Source organism: Mytilus galloprovincialis, chromosome 12 (assembly GCF_965363235.1).
Source record: "Mytilus galloprovincialis chromosome 12, xbMytGall1.hap1.1, whole genome shotgun sequence".
NCBI lineage: Eukaryota > Metazoa > Mollusca > Bivalvia > Mytilida > Mytilidae > Mytilus > Mytilus galloprovincialis.
Genome location: NC_134849.1, coordinates 61,820,764 through 61,844,012, shown reverse-complemented (window position 1 = coordinate 61,844,012; position 23,249 = coordinate 61,820,764). Strand labels below are relative to the sequence as shown.

The following is a 23,249-nucleotide window of genomic DNA, read 5'->3' as shown; positions in this document are numbered from 1 at the left end:
TCAATTTACAGAAAGCTTTGAAATTTGACAAACTTCAATTCTTTCATCATGCACAAATGTATCATGCTTATAGCATGTAATCATGGCAGTTGAATCATGGTAATTGTTTGGATAAACATGATGAAAGTATTAGAATAACAATTATGAAACCTATAGTTGTTAATTTTGTGTCATTTTGATCTTTTGTGGATAGTTGTCTAATTGGCAATCATACCACATCTTCTTTTTTATATGACAATGCATATATTTCTCTTCATTAAATAATATTAAGTTGCACTATAAATGTATAATGAAATTGAGAATGGAACAAAAAAATAACATAATGATTACATGTATGATGGACTATGATGATGAACTACTGCACTTCACAGTATATATTATATACTCTAATAATAATGTCTATGATACATGTGTTTACATGTATGCATGAATGATAATTTCTTTGAAGTTGTTAGAACGGTATACAATTTACTCAAAGTAGATATTGAAAACTTGAAAATCCCCCCTTTTATATTTCATAAACATGATAAATGAAATCACACAACCATGGTACAAATGTACATGCAACTCTGAAAAGTAATATACATGATATATATATCTTAAATTGATAACAAATCAAACATTGTCAAAAGGGAGCTTACATGAACATATATATTTATAGAATCAATTCACTATAAGTTTTATGAACACTGCTGTATAAAGCATTTTTGAGATTTTTCCTCAAACTGGGAAATCACCCTTTTTTATGAATAAAACACCATAACTTTGAAATGTACAATTAAAAATTTATTAATATCAAAAGGGAGCTCATGTCAGTTAAAAGATATATAAACAGTTCACTAAAGTTTCATGCAATTGGTCTAGTTGGTCTAAGCATGATTTGGGATTGTAAGTGTGACATATGAAAGTCAAATTATTGTGCTGTGAAAATGGGAAAAAACAAAAAAATGAGAATTGCTTCTGCATATAGTGATTGCCGGATACAGGAATCAGACAAAACAGTACACAGGATCTGGGATCAGAACCCCCAATGAGACCCCCTTTTAAGTGTTTTTCAGAATGTTGACAGATGGACGACAGACAACTGTATACATTGTACATGTACCAAAATACAATGTATGTAACTTCATGAACTTATCGCTACATTGAAGACCCATTGGTGACCTTTGGCTGTTGTCTGCTCTACCATGTCTACGGTCGGGTTGATGTCGCTTTTACATATTCCCCATTTCCTTTTTCAATTTTATCTACAATAACAAATATAAAATTTAACTTACCTGGTATAGGCGATATCCATCAGGGAAGGCAGCAGAAACAAAAGGCACAAAATTAGAAGCAAGAATTTGTTGATAAATTACAGAGTCCATGATTCCAGTGAATATACACACATCTGTTCTCCCTCTGTACGAAATTCCACCCCATACATGAACCTGTAAAAGAATGACACAAATTAAGTACTAGTTACATTTATTTTTTTATCCAGGAACATGTTTAATGTGATGAATACATGTATTCTCATAAGTGAAGTTCATTTAAATAGTTTAAACACTCATGTCATGCATGATCATGATGATATATATTTACAGTACTAAAAAAATATGAAACATTATTTATCATTTTCATTATACATACATGTACACTAGTCCAAATAATTATGACGTCTGGCAAGGCTATTTTTATTTTTTTCTGGGACGCCTTCCTACGTTAGAGGAAGGCGTCCCAGAAAAAAAATATAAAATAGCCTTGCCAGACGTCATAATTATTTGGACTACATGTACACTAGAACACACCCTCAAAATTTAGGGCATTGAGAGCTTGGTTAAAATTATATACTGTTAAAGGTGGGAGAATTTCAGTAAAAGATTTCATGTCTGGAAAATTTCAGTAAAGATATCAAAATATATAGGTACATGTACTTTGAAACAGTTTTACTCCGCTCCCTTGTTCCAAAGTCTGTTAAATTCATTATTTTTGCATTTCCGTATACTATGAACATTTCAATGTTAAAATTGTTGGTCATGTCCGACTTAAAAGAATACAATTATACTTATATTAGAATCAGAGACATCCACCTGTACTTCTTTAATAATAGCTTGTACTTAATTATATATCATGAAGATATGTTCAAACAATGTAATTAGCTTAGCTAGTCTAAATCATTATGACGTCTTGAAAAGCTTTTTATAACATGTTTAACAGGTTTGATTTCTGGTACATGTTGTAATAATGCTAATTCTGCACAATATGAGAAAAAAAATGCTAAGTGCAAACTCTGATATTTTAAAACTTAAATACAAGAACAATGTCAGAGGAGGATCTAGGGGGCTTGTCGTAAGTAAAATTAGGTTGCTTTATACATGTACATGTATATTGGGAATCACAAAAGCTAGCTGCGGAACCGTAGCTCTTAGGTCCTTGACCTTATGTTATTTTTTGACTATTTGCGGACCGCAAATAGTCAAAAAATAACATAAGGACCTACATGTAAGAGCTACGGTTCCGCAGCTACACAAAAGCATGACTGGAGCCCCCCTTTTTAGGTCAGTCAGGGGACCCCACCACTTATGTCATTCAGCACCCCCCTTTATGAGAAGTTCTAGAGCCACCACTTAATGTACATGCATGTAAATAAATACCTTGTATGAGTGCTTTGGCTTCTGCTTTCTTGCTGGCAGCTGAGACAAATCAGAGTCTGGCTTATAGAAAAACATTCTTCCGTTTGAAGTCAGCTCCACTGTACTTTCATCCACGAAGATAACGTTTAAAAATTTCTCCTTCATGGACAGCACTTTCATGGCATAATGCAGTCTCTTTTCTTTGTTTACATGTGAAATCAGCTGACAATACTTTACTCTTTTAGCTGTCCATCCTAATTTTCTGCGGATCAATGACACATAGCCCTTACTTATCTTTGTTGAAAAGGTCTTTCTCAGTTTGTCGGCGATTGCATTTGCAGTTAGTTCATTGTCTTTCTTTAACCACTGATCAATAGCCTTGATGTGCAAATCCGAAATACCGCGCACTCTCTGTCTTGGTGGATCACGAATGCTCTTGGATTTTTTGAACCTGTTTAAAAATCGCCACACAGATTGTCTCGATGTTTTAACATCGTACTTCTCTTCTAACAAACGTGAAATTTTTAGAGCTGAAAACTTTGGAGCATACTTCAAAATAAGTTGTCGTGTTACTGTAGAGAGACGATTCGAACTTTTGCGTTGCGCCATGTTGAATACAATCACAAACGAAATTATGATTCCGTAATTTGTAAGAGTTCAACATGTGACGTAGTAGAGTTCAATCCGTCAGAGAGGTCAATCAGTCCGATCCGTCCGATCCGTCCGATCAGTCAAGGATTTTCACTAAATATCTGACTGATCGGTGACTTGAGTTTGACGCGAACTTGACTGATCGGTGACGGATCGATGACCGCTGACTGATCGCTAAAATAGTAACGCCTAAGGTTGCAAGTACTGTATAAAAAATATATTACATCACACTTTTAGCCAAAATTTGTATATTTTATAAAATTAGCCATACATGAGAGAAGTTAACAAGAAGAGAGGTGGAGTAGAGCTAAATTGGTTTTTATTGATTGATGTACAACATTCAGACTCTTTTTGAAAATTTTGTGTAGCCCTTAAAAGGACTGTTTTGTATAGCAATAAAACGTTTTCTTTATTTCAACTTTAAACTTGCAATCTTAACTTGGTATTCTGGTGTCTGGAGTTTTCTGTTGAAATACTGTAGGGACTTGCCACTCGATCTTTCTGGAAAAATTTTCCTGGGTAAATCTCCTGTAGCTCTTCCACCTGTTACAACTGCTACTGGTAGAACCTTATAGATGTGATCAATGAAGTTGTTGCAGATTGGAATTGTTAGATCTTCTCTCCAGAAAGAATTAATGCCGTTGATGAGGTCTTCTTTTGTTTTCGGTTCTTTCTTGGTTAATCTGGATTTCAACATGGACCAAACCATTTCAATGGGGTTGAAATCTGGACTTTCCGCAGGCCAAACATTCCACCAGTTGATATTCTGTTCAGTCATGAATGCTTTAGTTGCATTTGCTGTGTGTTTCGGGTCGTTGTCTTGCTGAAGACGATGACTAGAAGGATATACACGGTTTATGAAAGGTATCAGACCCGATGTCAGTATGGGGTTGATGTAAAACGCTGCAGTCATGATATTTTCGAAGATTAATATTCGTGTTGTACCTTTTCGACTGATACCCGCCCACACATGAACCTTCAGTGGATGTTTAGGTTTTGGTAAAACCGGTGCTACAGAGTCTTTCTCTCGGTAGATAACTATCTTGTTGTTATGCAACTGCACGGAGCACTCGTCTGTAAAAATGACATTGTTAAAATGATCGTCGTTTGAAATGACCTCTCTGGCAAATTGGACCCGTTTCTCCTTGTTAACGTCTCTAACCATTTGACCGTATCTGGGTTTAGAAGCTGTGAATCCGGCTGCATCAATGACTTTTCTCACAGTTGACTTACTGGTGTGAGTGCCTTTGTCTGCTAAGATATGTTTAATATCGGTAGCTGTTCTTGTTGGATTCTCAGTCAGTGCTGTCTTCACAAAGTTGATGTCTTGATCTGTTATGTACTGAAATTTCGGTAGATTTTGGTCTTTATGATTGAAGTTTTCATACCCAATCTTTCCGTATTGGTATCGTTTGATGACATTCTTCACCGTACCCCAGGTTACATCTATACCTATTTCAGCTAACCTCCTAACAATGGCATGAACGGGCCAACTCTGTCTGTAAAGGGCAATAATTTCCAAGTTGTCTCGGTGTGAAAGTTTAAACTTAGGCATGGTTGTTTATTATCGCAATATTGAACTTTACTGATGCAAATATTTTTAGGAGCTTTTTATAAAGTCATTCTAAAATGACATGTTAATTGTAAGGGGTACATGTATGTACTGTAGAAGGGTTAATATCGTGGTCCCACATTTGTATTTTTGAATACACATGTCGACATCACAACTGACAATTGCCTTTGGGAGTTTACCTGACACATATAAAATATGTATAATAAAGAAAATAATAATCTTATTGATTTGAATTTACCTTTCATTTATCTATTTTAATTGACTTTAAAAAAAATATTTGGCGTTCATTTATAATTTCATAGTATAACTTTATTATTTTTATTTTCCATTAAATAAACAAATTTATTTTATTGAAATTTACATGCAGAAAAATAACCACACAATATTGTAATTACTATTTTCTTAATTTACTTTTTGTTGAATAAATTAGATAATTACGTATTTTTCTTAAAAAGACAAAAAATTAATAGTAAAAAATATTAAATTTTGAATGAAATATAATTTATGTGGTAATTAATTCAATCAAATTATGTATAACCAATTAAGGAAGAAGCCAGGTTTAATCAAAATCAATGTTTAATCCGTTAATACCATTGTTTGCCCTATTATTTTTTTTTATTCCGAATATCAACTGGTTTAAGCGTAATCACACAAGCTGGGTACATTGTTAAAAATAAATTCAATTGAAAAGCTGTTTTGATCAATCTTATCTTCAAAGAATGTTGTTTTAACACATGAGTTGATATCATAAATTATCATTTAAGTATAAATATGACCGCTCAAACAATCAGCAGTATTAGTTTAACAATGTCATCCAGAGCCGCTACACGAGAGTATTCTCACTTCTTAGTAAAATATGATGATGGTATTCGTTATACCTGTCCAAGAATTAAGATTATGACAGAAGGTCGTGTAAGAGTAGGCAGTAGATACCCAGTGATGTACGGGAACAGTACCAGTTCCCCTGAATCTGCAGAAGTTATAGATACTGGTGACTATCTCCAGATGAAAACCAGAGAGACAGAAAACTCAGAAGTAACTTCTCCAACTTCTTCATCGCCGCAATCACCAGTAGCATCACCAGTAGCATCACCAGTAGCGTCACCATACGTTATACGCAAAAGAAAAAAAATGCCTAAAACCACTACATCAAAGAAACCCAGACAAGAGGCCGTTTTACTCAGTATGGAAGAAGGCATTCACGATCCATATGCCTATCGTTCACCCTCCATCTCTCCACAACTGCCGTTGCACCTAGAAGCGCCGTCACCAACTTCACCAATTGTACCAACATCTACTCCAACTTCACCAATTGTACCAACACCTACTCCAACAGAAGCAGAACCAACTGCATTTACTATACAGAAAACTCTGGCCGCTATTTATAAACAGTTGGAAATATACAACGCAAGGCAGACAGAGATGGAACGTATTATTCTTTCGCAAAATCAGAAAATCGACTACCTGGTGGCCATGCAAAGACAGCAATCATTCCGTTTGACTGCACCTCCTACTTCAACTACGCCAAGAACTCCAACTTTCCACCAACGCCAGCTCCCAGACTTTGATACTCCTACTAGAGATGAAAGGCCAGATACACCAGTTACTCCTTCTATTCCACCAGTCATGCCTTTATTTCTTGCTACAACTCCAACAGCACCCACAACAGTAAGATCCGTACCCATGCACCTATTCGCGGACATTCCAGAGGGAGTTCGTCTGTCAGAAAATGACCTAAACCAAGCAGCAAGCAGCTCGACCACACCTGGAGCTTTTGCCGTTTCGTTATTAAAGTATTTGTTTCAAGAACTCTTTACTGCAGACAACCTTAGGGTGTATTTTTCCTATAGAGGCGGTGGAAAGTTGAACAAAAGACCACTAGACGACACCAGAAAACAATATCTACGACGATATGTAACTGCATTCTATCCAAGTGTGACTTTAGATTCAGCATACACCGCTATGGTGATTGAGAAAATCAACCAGTTTCTACGTCGTCCCATCCAACAGAAGAAGTAAATGACATTTGTGTATTGATGACAATTGATGATTTTTTATTGTGTTATCTTAATATTTTAATATTGTTGATTAAATATTTGAATTTTTGAGATAAAATAAATTATGATACAACCATACATCGTATTAATCTAGTTGATAAAATATAGACTTTGTTAAATGATAGATGATTGTTTGACGTCCAGTGGCAAGTTTTGTATATTCAGGACAAGTTTTAATCTCTTTAATGTTGGTGTTGACAATTACGGTTTTTCCGTTGGTTTTGATTACGAATTTTGGTGCCCGAAAAAATCATATTCTCATCCATACTCTTACCATTCTACATTTTGAATCAATTGAAACGAAAACCAAAATAAAATTATTCACACAACCTTGTAATTCCGAGAAGAAGAAAAAAAATACAAAAAAGACCAATTAAATTCTGCTTTTTAATCTACAAAGAAAACGATACAAAACATGTACAACTTATCAATATAACTATTATTTTGATCAGAAGCATAATTCCAAAACATTACCGGTACACATTGTATGAAAATAAATTGACCTATTTATTATAGGATTACAATACTACGATGTTTCTGTTCTACATCCGGTCATAAAATTAATTGTGTGGGAATCGACAACTTGAGTCAATTGAACACCTTGGTTTTATTATAATATAAGCATGGTATGCAATCGTAAAATTCAAGGACCAGCAAAAGATTTATAGACAACGAAAGTAATGTTTTTAAATCGTCTTTTTAATTGACATAAATATGTCGAATTCTTAATATATTTATTGCCGTAATTTTCCCACGGTTATAGTTAATAGAGTGTGGCTTATTCATGAATAATAGACTTCATGGACATAATTTATTGTGTTCTTTCCAAAATATTAATAGGCAAAACAAAATCGACTTTATTATTGGTATAAAACGTAAAAAGACATTAAGTACATTTAGTTCATGAAGTTAAAAAGTACAAATTATATATAAAAAAAATCAAGATGGAAAACAATTAAAAGTGTTACCAACAGAAAAAAAGAAAAACAAATTATCTCACACGACAAAACTAAAATATATTGTAATAAAGTTACATTGTACAATACATCTATATCATTTTCCGTCAATTACATCAGAATTAACATAATCATCATGTTTAAAAACCATTACCTGGTTTACACAGGTAGATAAAAAGCGTTCAACCGTAACAGATCGATTAACACGTGCTGGTCTTTAGTGTCGGTTAAGGATGAAAGGGGTCATGTAGGTAGCTGTACCTGACAAATAATTGATTTATGACTGTCGGACATATGTCCGAAATGTCCGAGATGAGATGACGGACATGTAAGAAGTCCGACTATCGTCGTAGTAAGTCTCTAAATGTACTGTATATCAATACTTACCTTGTGCATTTTTGTCATCAGCCTCTTTCAGTTTTGTTACAACAAGATAAATTGCATCTTGGGACAGAAATGTTTGGTGTGTGTGGTAAAATTCTTCATCACCAGCAAAATCCCATAATAAAAAGTTGACATACTCCTCTTTGTCATGTAAATCAATTTTAGATTTGTCTATCATAGCTATGATATCCATATGTGCTTTTGAAATTGGTACGTTTTGCTTCTGTTGATGGTTAATATGGGTGTCTTTAGATTTAGTGGTTACCGGAGGTTCAACTTGAGTGACTACTGGAGATTTCATTTTTTCAAGCTGCTGAGAAAAAGTCGTTGAATCATTTGATTCATCAACACGTCTGTACAAAATGGTTATGAGGGTATTGTCTTTAATAGTTTCATGACCTCGATCTAAATGTTTTACTTTATATTTGTCTGAGGTTTTTTCTGTAGGGTTGGTGACTACTAGGCCTTTAATTTGAGTGTCTACTGTTGGTTCTTCTTTATATTCAGTGTCTACTGGATGTTTTCGTTTTGCAGGCTGAGAAGTTGATATAGGTTCCTTTGATTCATCAAAACCGGTCAGTGAAGTGTTGTCCTTAATGGTATTGTGGGCTGCTTTTTCAATGCTGGCTAAGTCATCCTTATTGGCTAGTTTTTCTTGGTACGGTTTTAATAATCTTGCATGAAGTTCAGTTTCTTTATAGTTGCCTATAATAAAAACAAATTCAACTACTATATTTTGCCCTAAAGTAAGAGTGCAGAAACTAAAATGGGACAGTCAAACACAAGATATATATGTGTCTAAATTTCGTTCGATTCAATAAAAGTTGAACAAATTTATTTATGACTGAAAAACTTTAACCTCAAACTGATAATGAATGTTAACTGTAAGTCTAGTCACAAGGAAAATACGGAAAATGAAAATAAACGTTTTCGAAATATGGCTCTGGATACTGTATTTTGGTCATAAACAATCTTCTGTCTAATTTTCTTAAAAAAGTTTAGATAAAGTTATGATGCTTTAAAATATGTTGACGCCACCGACAAATGACCAACGACGGAATCCAGGATCCTAATGTTTCGCTTTTCCGATATCAATGTGGCAAGCTGCACAAAAATCATTGAACAGGGAGGGAATATTTGTGTATGATTGACACATTTAAAACAAGTACTAGTAAAGATTGTAGCATAATGATGTTGCAAAGTCTTTATAACAAAGTCACCTATGTTAACTTTGCACGAATACTTTATAGTATGTATTTTTTTTTTTCGTATGAAAAACAAGAAAATATATCATTGAGGATGGGTTAACGTCAGTTAATTGCGACAAAAAAAATTCCATTGTTAAAATTGAATGATACAGATATATTTGATGAGCAGATCGGACAAGAAGCAGTGCTGCAGTATTATAAACGATTGGATAATAAGTGCGCAAGTTCAGATTATTATACTTATGAGGGGGTCCACTGATGCCATAAGCGTGAGGGGGTTTCATCCTGTCATGCTTCCATGATCCATATATAAGGCTGAGAAAAAAAAGATCGATGTTTCCGGTAACCCGACCGACCCTGTTTTTTAGCCCCGACCCTAAACTTTTTTATTGGATCTTCAAAAAAAAAAAAAAAAATTGTATCAACCGACCCCGTTTTTGACACAGGCTTCTGATAGATGACATAATATTTTTTCTCTCTTGCTTCTACTTGCATAGAAAGCCAGTAAAACATTTTATTAATGTCAAAAGGTATTCCAAATAGGTTAAAATCCAAGAAATTTGCACAGCAGGTGCTTCAAAAACATTGCAAATGGCACACTTCCGGTTTTTGAAACTAATTACGGATCCGGACTTGGAATCAAAGCCTAAAAGGCTGTAAAAGCAATTGCTGCCATGTTAATGTTTGGGGACTTTTATTTTTCATCCACATATATACAAGAATTAAACCTGACATGAGTGTTGTCTAGTTAAAAGTAAGAAGGTTTTAACTTTATATAAATAAAAGACTTTAGCAGAAAGTCATTTTTAATATGTTTTATATTTCACAAGGAGACAACACGTTTACCAGGCTAAAGTTGGGGTCAAATATACATGTGCTGAAACATATAACTGAAACATACAAATCATCATGGATTATCCCCTGGTAGTGTTTGTAACTTCCTTGGCAATAATTTCCTTTATTGATTTAATTTTAACAATTTTCATTATTAATTTATATTTAACCATTAACACAAATGATTAAGTTAAAACATTTCAACTTTCCAGACGCAAATGTTAAAAAACGGGAAAGAAATAAAATATCTTACAAGACATAAACATGTAAAGAATAAATGTATATTTCAGCTTAATAAAAATATTTTCATAATGTTACTTTGTCATCATTTTTAAAACTAAGTTCCAAACATTATTGCTCAGTTGATATGTGTCCTTCTGATGCGGTACGAGCACAGGCACTTGTTTCTATCCATAGGAAGGTCGATTATCCATATAAATAGTTTTATATGGATAGTCGACCTTCCTATGGATAGAAACAAGTGCATGTGGGTACGAGATAACTACAATTCTCATGCAATCCCGAAAAGGGGGGTCATCACAGACAAACATGACATTAAATCGTTATCACTGAACTAGTATATATATTGTATAGGGGACAGCTGAAGGACGCCTCCGGGTGCGGGAATTTTTCGCTACATTGAAGACCTGTTGGTGACCTTAATTCTGCTGTTGTATGTTTTTCTATGGTCGGGTTGTTGTCTCTTTGACAAATTCCCCATTTCCATTCTCAATTTTATTATACGAACAAGAACAAACAGCTCTACGTTGCTTTGATATTTATCAATTTTCAGGAAACATTGCGAAAAATGATCTTCAATATTTCGAAAACATGTGAAATAAAATTGCTAACACGGTGGACCGTCGAGTGTCAACAAACGTAGTAGACTTGTTCACTGAAAAGACGAGGATAATGGTTTCATCTGACATTTGTTATGCAAACCCAGTTTTGATCATGATATTTAAAAAGACGTACTTTTTTCAATCTATGTATTAATAAACTAGAAAATTCCAAATTGTAAATATCTCTTCATCTGGACCGACTTGGCATCTACTACGTTTGGACGGGTCCATTTCATTAGTAAGGTGATCGATAAATATTACGGAGTTTTGACAGAAAAGGAAAACGAACTTATTGTTATGTGTTTTCAACAAGGGTTTCGTTCCGCTAAATTATTTGCGCAAATAAAGTTTGTCTATTTTTAGATTACAGGTAACAATTTGACACTACGCATAATTTAACCTGTGTAGTGATTTTGATTTTACGATAAATGTATGAATGAACGATAATTTTATGAATGAACAAGAGCACCTGACCTCTTAAAGAAACACAAATTAAACATAAAAAACCGTATTTATTAGGAGATAATTCAGTTAAATTTTCAATACTAAATCAACAACTGAAATGAATCCATATTTTGTTGAAACATCGTACGAACGGCGGAAAACGGAATCGCATTTATAAAAATGTACTTTTTTTCACTCGGACTTCTATGTTATTTGATAGTCAAACGGTTGACCCTTTAAATACAAAAATACATCTACAAGAACATATTCTGAAACTTCTTAAATCCACCAACTTTTTTTTAAAGTTTCAAGCTATGTATTGCATTAGAAAACATACATAGGTGTTAAAGAATGACTGACCAGGAGCCTGTTAAACAAAATACTATGGCTTGATCTGGGCGGAGTCTCTGATCTGGGTCACAAAGATGGCCATACGCGACGGCATAAAAGCAATTGCTTTAAAAACCGTGATAATTTTCCGGATTTCATTTACGATGTAAAAAAAAAAAAAAAAAAGAATTCCGACCTACCGACCCTATTTTTCAAAATGATGTTACCGGAAACACATATCTTTTTTTTTTAGGCCTAATCAATCATTCTTCCTACAAAATCAGGGGTAGACTGGATTGCATTGTTTATGCATGGAAAGAAGTTTTGGGCAAGAAGAAGTGGTCAGGAGACATCGCAAATAACAAACCGGCTTTTTCCAATTATTTTTTTGTGTGGTTATTTTTAAGTATCTTGAGAAAAAAACCAATTCTAACCAATTTTTCAGTAATTTGGGTTTGATGATTCTCTATATTTGGGAGATCTCAAAACCTTTTATTTTAATAATATGTATAATCTGTATAAATATGATATATTCTCAGTTTATATTTTTAAATAAAATCGATTTTTTTAGTTGCTTTCTTTCATTTAAATGAATAGGATTATTTTGTTCGGTATATTTATTTTAATTATTTTTACCGATTGATATTTAATATATAAACTTAAAATATCATCAATGTACAATGTAGTCATAATAATTGAGAAGTTTTTAAATCTTTGCAGTTTTTCAAGTTCAGTTACGAATATTTGTTTTCGTATTTGCACGCAAGCACGTGCAACTCTGTTCAACATCCGTTTAGACAAATTTGAAAATCATCCTCGAGAAATTATGCACCAGACTGATGAACAAATAATGAACAACTGCGTCTAAGGAATGCAAAGATGGGAGAAGAATTTTCTGTATAAACCTCTTGATATTAGCGTAAGTATATTTTACAGTTAAATTAATTAAAAATCATAATATATACAAACACATTCAAATGACCAAATTATTTATCTGCATGTTAACGTGGACAGAAAATATGACAAGGTCTTATCTTACTGATTCAGTTTTGTGTCAAAACAGTTAAATGATTTGGTTGTGTATATCGTCTAATTCACAAACTAACATAAAACATATATCTAGCCGTGTACAGAATCAGTTATATCAGAAAAGAGGGGGGTGTCATCTAATACTAGCCAATTAGTTTCAATACAACTTGATAAACTGTGTCTGACACACATAGAAATGGTCTGCTCTTAAACACAGTTTTGGTTTTTAGATTTGAAAAATTGATGTGCTAGTATATAGACAAGAAAGCTTTGTTAATATTGAGATAGTTGGTTTGAAATACAATCTTGATATTGTAACTGTCTCTCCTCTTTGGTTTTCATTGTTATTGTTTACTATTCTCATTTGGAGTTGTCTCTTGTTGAGAAAGAAACGTTTGACGGACATTCTAACTTGAAATAAAACTTGAAAGTGGCTTTTTGTATTTCATAATTCAGGTTTCTTATTATTGTATTTGAACACGTGCCAATAATGATTAATTTACACCCAAACACCATCACTTCAACTAACCTACAATTGACCTGACTACAACCTAACTCAACCTGATTAAAACCTAACTAAGATCTGATTACAACCTCACTGAACCCAATTTCAACATGTTATCAATCTCAATACATTGTTGAAACTGCAACGTTGATTCAACGTCAGAATTTCAACGTCATTACAGCTTTAAAAACTAACCCACGTTTCAACGTTGAGACAAAGTTGACGACTGACATTGGATCAACAATGGTACAAGGTTATAGGTTAACATTGACCTTTTAGCTATTCAATCCTACGATTATAACGAAAAGTATGAACAAATTCTATCATTTTTAATTAAGACTCCCATACTACCTTAAACATTAAATTAGTTGAGGCAATTTGAATGATGGTAATACTAGTATACTCTTAATTTTTACCTATACCTATATATTTCATAACAATTTCGTATTAATTTTTTCTTATATGTGTGTGTTTGTTTGATTAATTTGTAATTGTGTGTCGGTTATATTTCAATGCATTCCATGACGTCCTCAGGAGAGATTGGGGTTTTAGCTAACTGTTTTTTTAAATAAAAAAAACTATTATTATTATTGATGAACATGATGAATAAAATGTATACATGTTATATTTTGTATTTTGGTAATTATCATGCAGAAAACAAACGACCGAAGTGCGGACAAACAATATATACAAGCTTCTGCATAGAATAACATACATGTATAATAAGTCTTTAAACTTTGTATTCTTGAGACTCAATTTTCAATATTTAAAGATTAATATATTCTTTAAAGAGTGGTTTAAAAAAAAAAGTTGGTAGTAGGTGTATAAAATTGAGAATGATATCTCTATTTTGACTCAATTTGAGCATAATTTCATTTCAAACATTTTTTTATTTTTATAGTATATTACTGGCATATGACATTTTGTTGACGTATAATATTCATTTGCCCTCTAATTAACATCTTCTCTTTGTTTTGTTCAATTCTAAGCCACTAATGTTATAATGATTTTAGATAGTTAATCGTTCTTAGAAATATAATGTACAAAAGCAGCTTTTTTACCTTGTTTGTTGGGAATGTGGGAGGAAGGGAACAAAAGTATAATTTATGAGTTTGACTGTCCCCTGGTATCTTTCGTTCCTCTTTTTTGACATTAACTTATGAACCATACAAACACTATTGTTTATAGTTAAAGAAAAAAAGAATAAAATAAAAACTTAAATAGACACTAGCTACGAGAGATATATATAAACAAATTAAAAAATGATTTTTTTTTGTTCAATAATTTATGAAAATGAAATAGTAAAATAATATTCCGCATTTAACATTTTAGCAGCCAGCATGGTTGAATTTTTAGAAATAAGCTTGGAAATATCGCTGTATTTGTAAAACCTTCAATTTAACCCATTAGCTAGAGATGAATAATGCATGAATAATGCGTGTTCAAATAGTAGAAGGAAAAGTCTGTAAACATTAAAAATGAAACAAAGGTAAATCATTTGATTGACTGATTCGATCCACAAACACTAAAACATGCTTATACAGGTAAATACGATGATTAAAATATATGTTTAACTATACTATGTAATAAAATGGACATTGAAAATCCAATTACACTAGTTTGCTATGTATTTACATTTATATTTATGTATATACCGCTTATATGACCGTCGGCAGCATTCGGGGGTCAACTCCATAGTTAATTAAATGGCATCACACTAAAATACACATGGAATGATGATAATACTATCGCGACCAGGACATGTAAATGGTTAATTCTATACTTTTTATAATTTGGATATACCTTTTTGTATTTTACAAAGCCAATATGAGAATTTGATTTGAATCGGTACGACAATAAATAACATTGAACTATAAACCATTATTATATAATAAGTTCAAGGTCAGAGGAAGGCTTCCAAACAGACATGCACACACAATTTTTCAACATACCAGATATAGTTTAAGAAATGATTCCTTCATGTCATGCTCTATGTCATTTTAAAATGGGTAGGCATTTTATTTGTCTATATTTTACACTGAGCGCTCGCGAAGTATAAAATTTAAAAAATACAGAAACTAAGAAATCTGATGCAAGACTATCATTGGTATCTGCAACTTTCGTCTCAAGGCAAAACAAAAGGCTTAAATTGAATGGTAATGATGATTGATGGCTGCTTAACATACAGCAGTGAATTAAATGCATGATTAGGAGGAGAACGTGTTAAATGTAATGTGACTAATGATCCTTCTTTGTACTAGAGGAATATGCTGAGCCGGATTGTTCACAACCAGACTCAACCTAGCGACCAATTCCACTTAATTTATGTAAATACATATAAGATAATATACAGTATGTTTGCGGAATAAAATTCGTTCATTAACAAAGAGTGTATTAATAATAGACATATACAGAATTACAGCACACATCATACATCTAACACAGGCTTTATTCAGATGTTTACTTTTTTTCCTTTTCGAAAGTCTGGCACTTTTGCTTTGATAGATACATTGTACTATATTTGTTTTACTCATTGATATCAATATGCCAGCATTTAGAAAGCAAGCTAGTCAAGATGGCTACTTTGACCTATAGTTGTTTACTTTTTATACATTGTGACTTGGATGGAGAGTTGGGTCACTGGCACTCATACCACCTCTTTTTAGTTATAGTCATTGCATTAAGCTACAGACGTCATTGATGTTATAGTGTCCCACTTTCACTTCACATGCTGGACATCTCTTTGTCATTTAAAAAACAAATTATACAGTACTGTTACATGTAGTTATAATTTCTTTTTGACAGAACGTTTTTTTTCTTAATGGGGTGTTGTTGTTTTCAAACATACCGCATTCGTATTTTTGACATGTTGATTATCATTGCTCACTTAAGGTGGTCTTGTTTGTTAACATGTTAGTTCACAAGATGCACAGGAAGACATGTTATCCTACATTATTTGTACTCCGAGTTGAGGAGTCTTTGCTCTTACTTCTTAATGCTCTATGCTTATCAGAGAAACAGCAAATACAAATTTTGAAGTCTTTGATTTGATGAGGCCAGTGTTCGAGCCTATTACAGTTCGAACAAGCTCTATGAGACCACAAAAGCAGTTTCCTAAAATCGGCCAAAATTTGAAAATGAGATGCAAAAAGTTTTAAATGAGTAATCTACTTTTATCAACCAATAATGGACGGTAGGTAGTGCTTACATTTTAAGCATTTTCAAATAGACATGATGACTTAATAAATCTGAACTTGAAATTAGTCTTCATTTTGATTCAGGTTGAAAACTTACATCCATATGTGTTAATTAATCATATATATCAAAACAGCTCTGGTCTTTAATATCATATAATGGCTAATTCATACATGTAAACCTGTCTGAGACAAAGAGGTCAGTGATGTAAAACATCTTAAATGTTTTGTACCATACATGCCATACCTTCTAATTTATTCCAAATGCTATCACCAAATTGTGCTTTACATTTTATCACATGAATTTCTATTCCATTCGTGCTTGTGACATCTGTATTATTTCTTCCAAACAATCTTTTAAAAAAGGATGTGGGTCCACCATCTTTCTTTCCTTCTTTGAATAGCCTGTTTACCAATGAGGTCTTACCCGCACCTTTCTTCCCAACTATTACTAAACGTATGTCTCTTTTTTTCTCAGATCCTGACTCGAGTAGTTTGAGGTACAAAGGAACAGATCTTTTGTCAGCCATTAATTCTATTTCAGTTGGAACTTTATTATCTACAAAGATATGATAAAGAGCTATTTTCATTAATTAGAACATTATTTTTTTATTTATTTGAAATTAAATGTTATCAATGTAGGGAACTATCAAACATTTTGTTGAAAGTAAAGTAAATATGCTCAAATGCTTATAAAGCGGGACTGTCTTGAGTTGAAAGTTTTTGATCCGTGCTTGAGGACTTACTGTGGATTTTAAACAGGGAACAAAAAGTAGGATGCCTACGACATGTATGATTGCTTATTGTTACAATATTATAACCAAAGTTCAAGCGTCCCAATAATCAAATTAATATCTAAACAGGGAATGGTTCCGGAACGGTAATGAAATAAAATGTGTAACAAATAGACAGTTGTTAATCGTAACACGATAGTGTTTGACAAAATTTTAGAACAATTTTAGTGAAATCCTTATCTTTGTATCGATCGTTTCAAGTCTAATACTTGTATTAACATAAAATAAATACCTTGAATCCTTAGTACAGCAGTCTGAAAAATAAGGAGTAAATATTGTAAGTATATTAGAAAACTTGTAGAAATGTTAGATATAAAATATAAAACCATAAAACATAGTCTGCATAACCAATTATGGAAAACAAATTGATTGTAATTGATTGAATTTTCGTGTTAAATGCTACTTTCTGTATAACTACTGGCTAATTCTTGCATGCCAACTTTTATAAGGTGAGGAAGCCAAAGTACACAAAAAGAACAACATTAGTTTGCCAAAAAAACTGACAGAAGTTTGACATCCACTAGATCAATGTAGATCATGACTAAGGGGACGGGGCCACATTATATCATAGACACTAACCAATAAGGGTATACAGTTTAAGTAGACCTCACAACCTCATTTTATAAAATACAAGCGAGTACAATGACCATTTGCCTATATGTTGTGCTAATGACCATTGATCATTATTGACCTGCTGACTGGAAAAAAAACTTAAACTAAACGTGAAAATAAACACCCTGCCGAAATAACAAATATTAAATAGACAGTTTATTATCAATAAACCATGCAAGTACAAAGGTTACAGAGAAGTTAAAAAAAATAATATTCATAATAACAAAAATAAAAATGCGTTAAAAATACATAAAATTTTGGATGAGATAACATATAAAAGAATATATATAAACTTATACAGTCAAAGATGAAAGCTACAATTGTACAAAGAAATACTTTTTGTGTATAAGTATGATAAATAGATTATGCTTGTAAGAAGGAGTAAGCTTAGTATTAATACATCATATAAAATTGCAGAGGTTTCTTATTGACTTTGGTTGTTTTGAATCAACAGTGTGTTAAATTTGATAATGTTGTGTCTGAGTATTAGTTCATTTGGAATAAATCTTCTTTTTTCATCTTGTAAAGCCGGGCAAACAAAAATATAGTTATATTCGTCTCCGATATTGCTTTTCGTACATATTGGACATTTTCTATCACTTCTGTCAATGTTATGCCATCTCCACTTTTCTATTGGCAGTGAATGATTTGATGTTCGGAATTTACAAAGTGTATATATATATCTCGGTCATTTATGATGTTCAAATAATTCTCAAATTCAAAATTTTCCTTAAAGAGCCAATAAGTATTATACCCGCTATATCATGTATATGGAACAGTGTTTACTTTCACTGCTGGTAATCAATAGAATACCAGCAGTGAAAGTAAACAGTATTTTCGATCTTGTAACAGATGTACAAACTACAATTGATTAGTTACGAAATTGAGCAGACGTTTGATATACTAATCAGGTTGTAAAATTATTTATAACTTTGACACTAATTAATAAAGATATAAAAGAACAGAGTTACAATGTCCTCTGTGTTGCACATATTTTATATTTCTAAAACTCTTTTTTTTAAAGTCGATCGTCCACCATTATAGAATGTGTCCGAGATATTGCTGATAGTTCACTATAGTATAAGTTTTATAAAAATCTTACAAGAATTATACCTGTGAGAGCGCTAACGAAGCCATTTTCCATAAATTTGATATTTCCAAGGGGCATTATTCTTTTAAACTAGAGGCTCTAAAGAGCATGTGTCGCTCACCTTGGTCTATGTGAATATTCAACAAAGGACACAGATGGATTCATGACAAAATTGTGTTTTGGTGATGGCGATGTGTTTGTAGATCTTACTTTACTGAACATTCTTGCTGCTTACAATAATCTCTATCTATAATGATTGGCCCAGTAGTTTCAGTTTTCAATTGTTAAAAATTGACTATAAAGGACAACAACTCCTTAGGGGGCCAATTGACCATTTCAATCATGTTGACTTACTTGTAAATCTTACTTTGCTGAACATTATTGCTGTTTACAGCTTATCTCTATCTATAATAATATTCAAGATAATAACCAAAAACAGCAAAATTTCCTTAAAATTACCAATTCAGGGGCAGCAACCTGACAATGGGTTGTCCAATTCATCTGAAAATTTCAGGGCAGATAGATCTTGACCTGATTAACAAATTAACCCCTTGTCAGATTTGCTCTAAATGCTTTGGTTTTTGAGTTATAAGCCAAAAACTGCATTTTACCCCTATGTTTTATTTTTAGCCGTGGCAGCCATCTTGGTTGGATGGCCAGGTCACCGGACACATTTTTTAAACTAGATACCCCACAGATGATTGTTGCCAAGTTTGGATTAATTTGGCCCAGTAGTTTCAGAGGAGAAGATTTTTGTAAAAGATTACTAAGATTTACGAAAAATGGTTAAAAATTGACTATAAAGGGCAATAACTTCTAAAGGGGTCAACTAACCATTTTGGTCATGTTGACTTATTTGTAGATCTTTGCTGAACATTATTGCTGTTTACAGTTTATCTCTATCTATAATAATATTCAAGATAATAACCAAAAACAGCAAAATTTCCTTAAAATTACCAATTCAGGGGCAGCAACCTGACAATGGGTTGTCCAATTCATCTGAAAATTTCAGGGCAGATAGATCTTGAGCTGATGAACAATTTAACCCCTGTCAGATTTGCTCTAAATGCTTTGGTTTTTGAGTTATAAGCCAAAAACCACATTTTACCCCTATGTTCTATTTTTAGCCATGGCAGCCATCTTGGTTGGTTGACCGGGTCACTGGACACATTTTTTAAACTAGATACCCCAATGATGATTGTGGCCAAGTTTGGTTAAATTTGGCCCTGTAGTTTCAGAAGATAAGATTTTTGTAAAAGTTAACGCTGTACGACGGACGACGCCGGACGCCAAGTGATGGGAAAAGCTCACTTGGCCCTTCGGGCCAGGTGAGCTAAAAAGTCAATTGGCCACCATTATAGAACTTGTCCAAGATATTGTTGATTTTAAACTAAAGTATAAGTTTTATAAAAATCAGGCAAGAATTATACCCGTGAGAGCGTTAACGATGCCATTTACCATAAATTTAATATATCCAAGGGGCATTTAACTCTTTTAAAAAAAGTTGGTCAGACACCATTATAGAACTTGTCTGAGATATTGCTGATATTAACCTATACATGCTATAGAAGAAGTTTAATAATCAAAGAGCAGAATGCTCTGAGGGATACGATTGCCATAGTTTTCTTTGACACATGTATAGCAGTTCTGCCAACTTTTCATTAAGCAAATGCGTGAGATTTGGCCAAAATTTAAAAGATCAAAGAGGGAAAATATAGATCCAAGGATACTGCCGCAAAAAAGCATGAACATGCGTGAGTCTCACGCATTTTTTGGCAGCCCTGGTACAGCTGGATAGTATTATTTTTTTGCAAAACTAATTCAACTGCACATGCAAAATGTAATAATCGGAATAGTCACTCAACTTTAATAATGGCCAATCCCGGATACAATACCATACAAGTGTATGAGCAACGTACTTATTGTGTTTTATTTTTGTACTATCAATTCCAAGTTTACTTTCCACAGCAGTCACTGAGAATGAGAGAAGGGATTTCACTTCGTATCTTATCACCGTTAATTCTAGGAGGAACCCCATTTCTAACTCTTTAAATATTAATTTCCTTTGGGTCAGTGGGCATGACTCCTTTCCGTACACACTCCTCTGTTTAAATTGAGATCGTTCTTAATATAATACGACGTTTATCGACATCTAACGAAAATACTTCCGGAAGGGAGACAACTCGAAACAATAATATGGAAGACTCCATTTCGGCTGAAGGGGTGTTAAAGGTAAACCCGTTACGATGTGGACATTTATTTTTATAATTTAAATGATGCATACGATTTAAAATTATGCAACAACAATAACCCTCAATAGCAGACAGACATAGAAATAATCCAATGAGTTTCAAATTAATCAATGAAGCAGGGAATCCAGAGCAACCACTCAATCTGATACCCCTTGAAATCAAGAAAACTATACGCATGCACATTAATACATAAATAAACCCGCGACTTGCGATTTGGAACAAAAACGTATATTAAATGATATGATGAATGGTTCTCCATTTCTTTATGAGAGTATAGTATCAAATATCAGTTTCATAACAGTAAAATATAGAAAAACTCCACTTCAGTTCTTATATGACAGAAATAGAATTATCGGAATTCAGAGAACTCTCGCATTTATCAAAACTGGGGAATTGCCTCTGACGTGTTTCTAAATTTATAAAAACACTAAATATAAATACTGCTTAATTTGATTTTCCATGTTGTTAAAAACACGCATATAAGTCAAGGGAAATATCAAACATGAAGATTATGAGAAGAACATTACAGGAAAGTTGTTTATGTTCAATCCTTTTGCTTGTTTTTACCTTTTAAAGCAAGACAATCATAAGAATCTGAGATGTTGCTGAATGTTTAGAATAAAACGGTTGACGTGAGGGAATGCAGCACTGAGTCAACGGTAAAAGTCTACAGATTGCTTGAAAGCAATCGTATCCCAAAAATCTGGCAAGAATTGTACCTGTGAAATTGCTAAACTAAAAGACCAGAAGGACAGACAGACGCCAGTATTTCCATGTCACCTGCAACACATTGAGCAGGGGACACACATACCCAACTGAGTATCTAACAATTAAATATTTTGACACTTATCAATACAATATACAGTTTAAGACCTCAAAACATCATTTTTTTAAATACAAGCGAGTACAATGACCATTTGCATTTATGTTGTTAAAACTACCATAGTATCGTTATTAACCTGCTGACATTTTAACTATTTAAAATAAACAAATGTATGCATACATTTTCCGCTATTTTCATTTATCCGCCAAAATAAGCGAAAACAAGTGAAACTGCGAGCTACTGCTCACTGATGATACCCCCGCCGCAAGTGGATAATATTAATAGTGTAAAATATGCAAGTGTTCGGTAAACAGGAAGTTGTCGAGTGATGAATCTGAAAACGCATCACACGGTATAGCTGACTTATATAAATCCTGAAACCAAATTTCAGAAATCCTTGTATTGTAGTTCCTGAGAAAAATGTGACGAAAATTTTCAACTTGGTTATCATGTGTAAAATCATACAAGTGTTCGGAAAACAGGAAGTTGTTGAGTGATCAATCTAGAAACGCATCACACGGTATAGCTGACTTAGATAAACCCTGAAACCAAATTTCAGAAATCCTTGTATTGTAGTTCCTGAGAAAAATGCGACGAAAAATATTCATGGGACGGACGGACTGACTGACGGAATGACAGACTGACAGACTGACGGAAGGACAGACAGAGATAAAACAGTATACCCCCCCTTTTTTAAAGCGGGGGTATAATAAACACCCTGCGAAAATAACCTAACAGTATCATTTACCTAACATACAGTGTTTAGTACTACTGCTGATATATGGTATCATTTACCTAACAGACAGTGTTTAGTACCACTACTGGTAATGGTATCATCTACCTAACAGACAGTGGTTAGTATCACTGCTGGTGAGGGTATAATCTAACTAACAGACATTGTTTAGTACCACTGCTGGTAATGGTATCATTTACCTAACAGACAGTGTTTAGTACCACTACTGGTAATGGTATCATCTACCTAACAGACAGTGGTTAGTATCACTGCTGGTGAGGGTATAATCTAACTAACAGACATTGTTTAGTACCACTGCTGGT

The 23,249-nt window shown here is 33.2% G+C and overlaps 2 protein-coding genes across 2 annotated transcripts in view; both read right to left on the bottom strand.

The window, feature by feature from the left end:
- LOC143054482 (uncharacterized) overlaps positions 1–23,249 on the bottom strand; it is a 225,374-nt gene that overhangs the window by 187,040 nt on the left and 15,085 nt on the right. The gene's annotated exons all lie outside the window — the stretch shown is intronic.
- The window catches only part of LOC143055146 (uncharacterized), a 70,075-nt gene that overhangs the window by 45,712 nt on the left and 1,114 nt on the right, over positions 1–23,249 (bottom strand). Inside the window, exons 3-5 of the mRNA XM_076228288.1 lie at positions 17,649–17,670; positions 16,870–17,181; positions 8,240–8,941 (exon numbers count right to left, since the gene is read on the bottom strand). Coding sequence (XP_076084403.1) covers positions 8,240–8,941; positions 16,870–17,181; positions 17,649–17,670 — 1,036 coding nt within the window. The remainder of the gene's footprint in view (positions 1–8,239; positions 8,942–16,869; positions 17,182–17,648; positions 17,671–23,249) is intronic.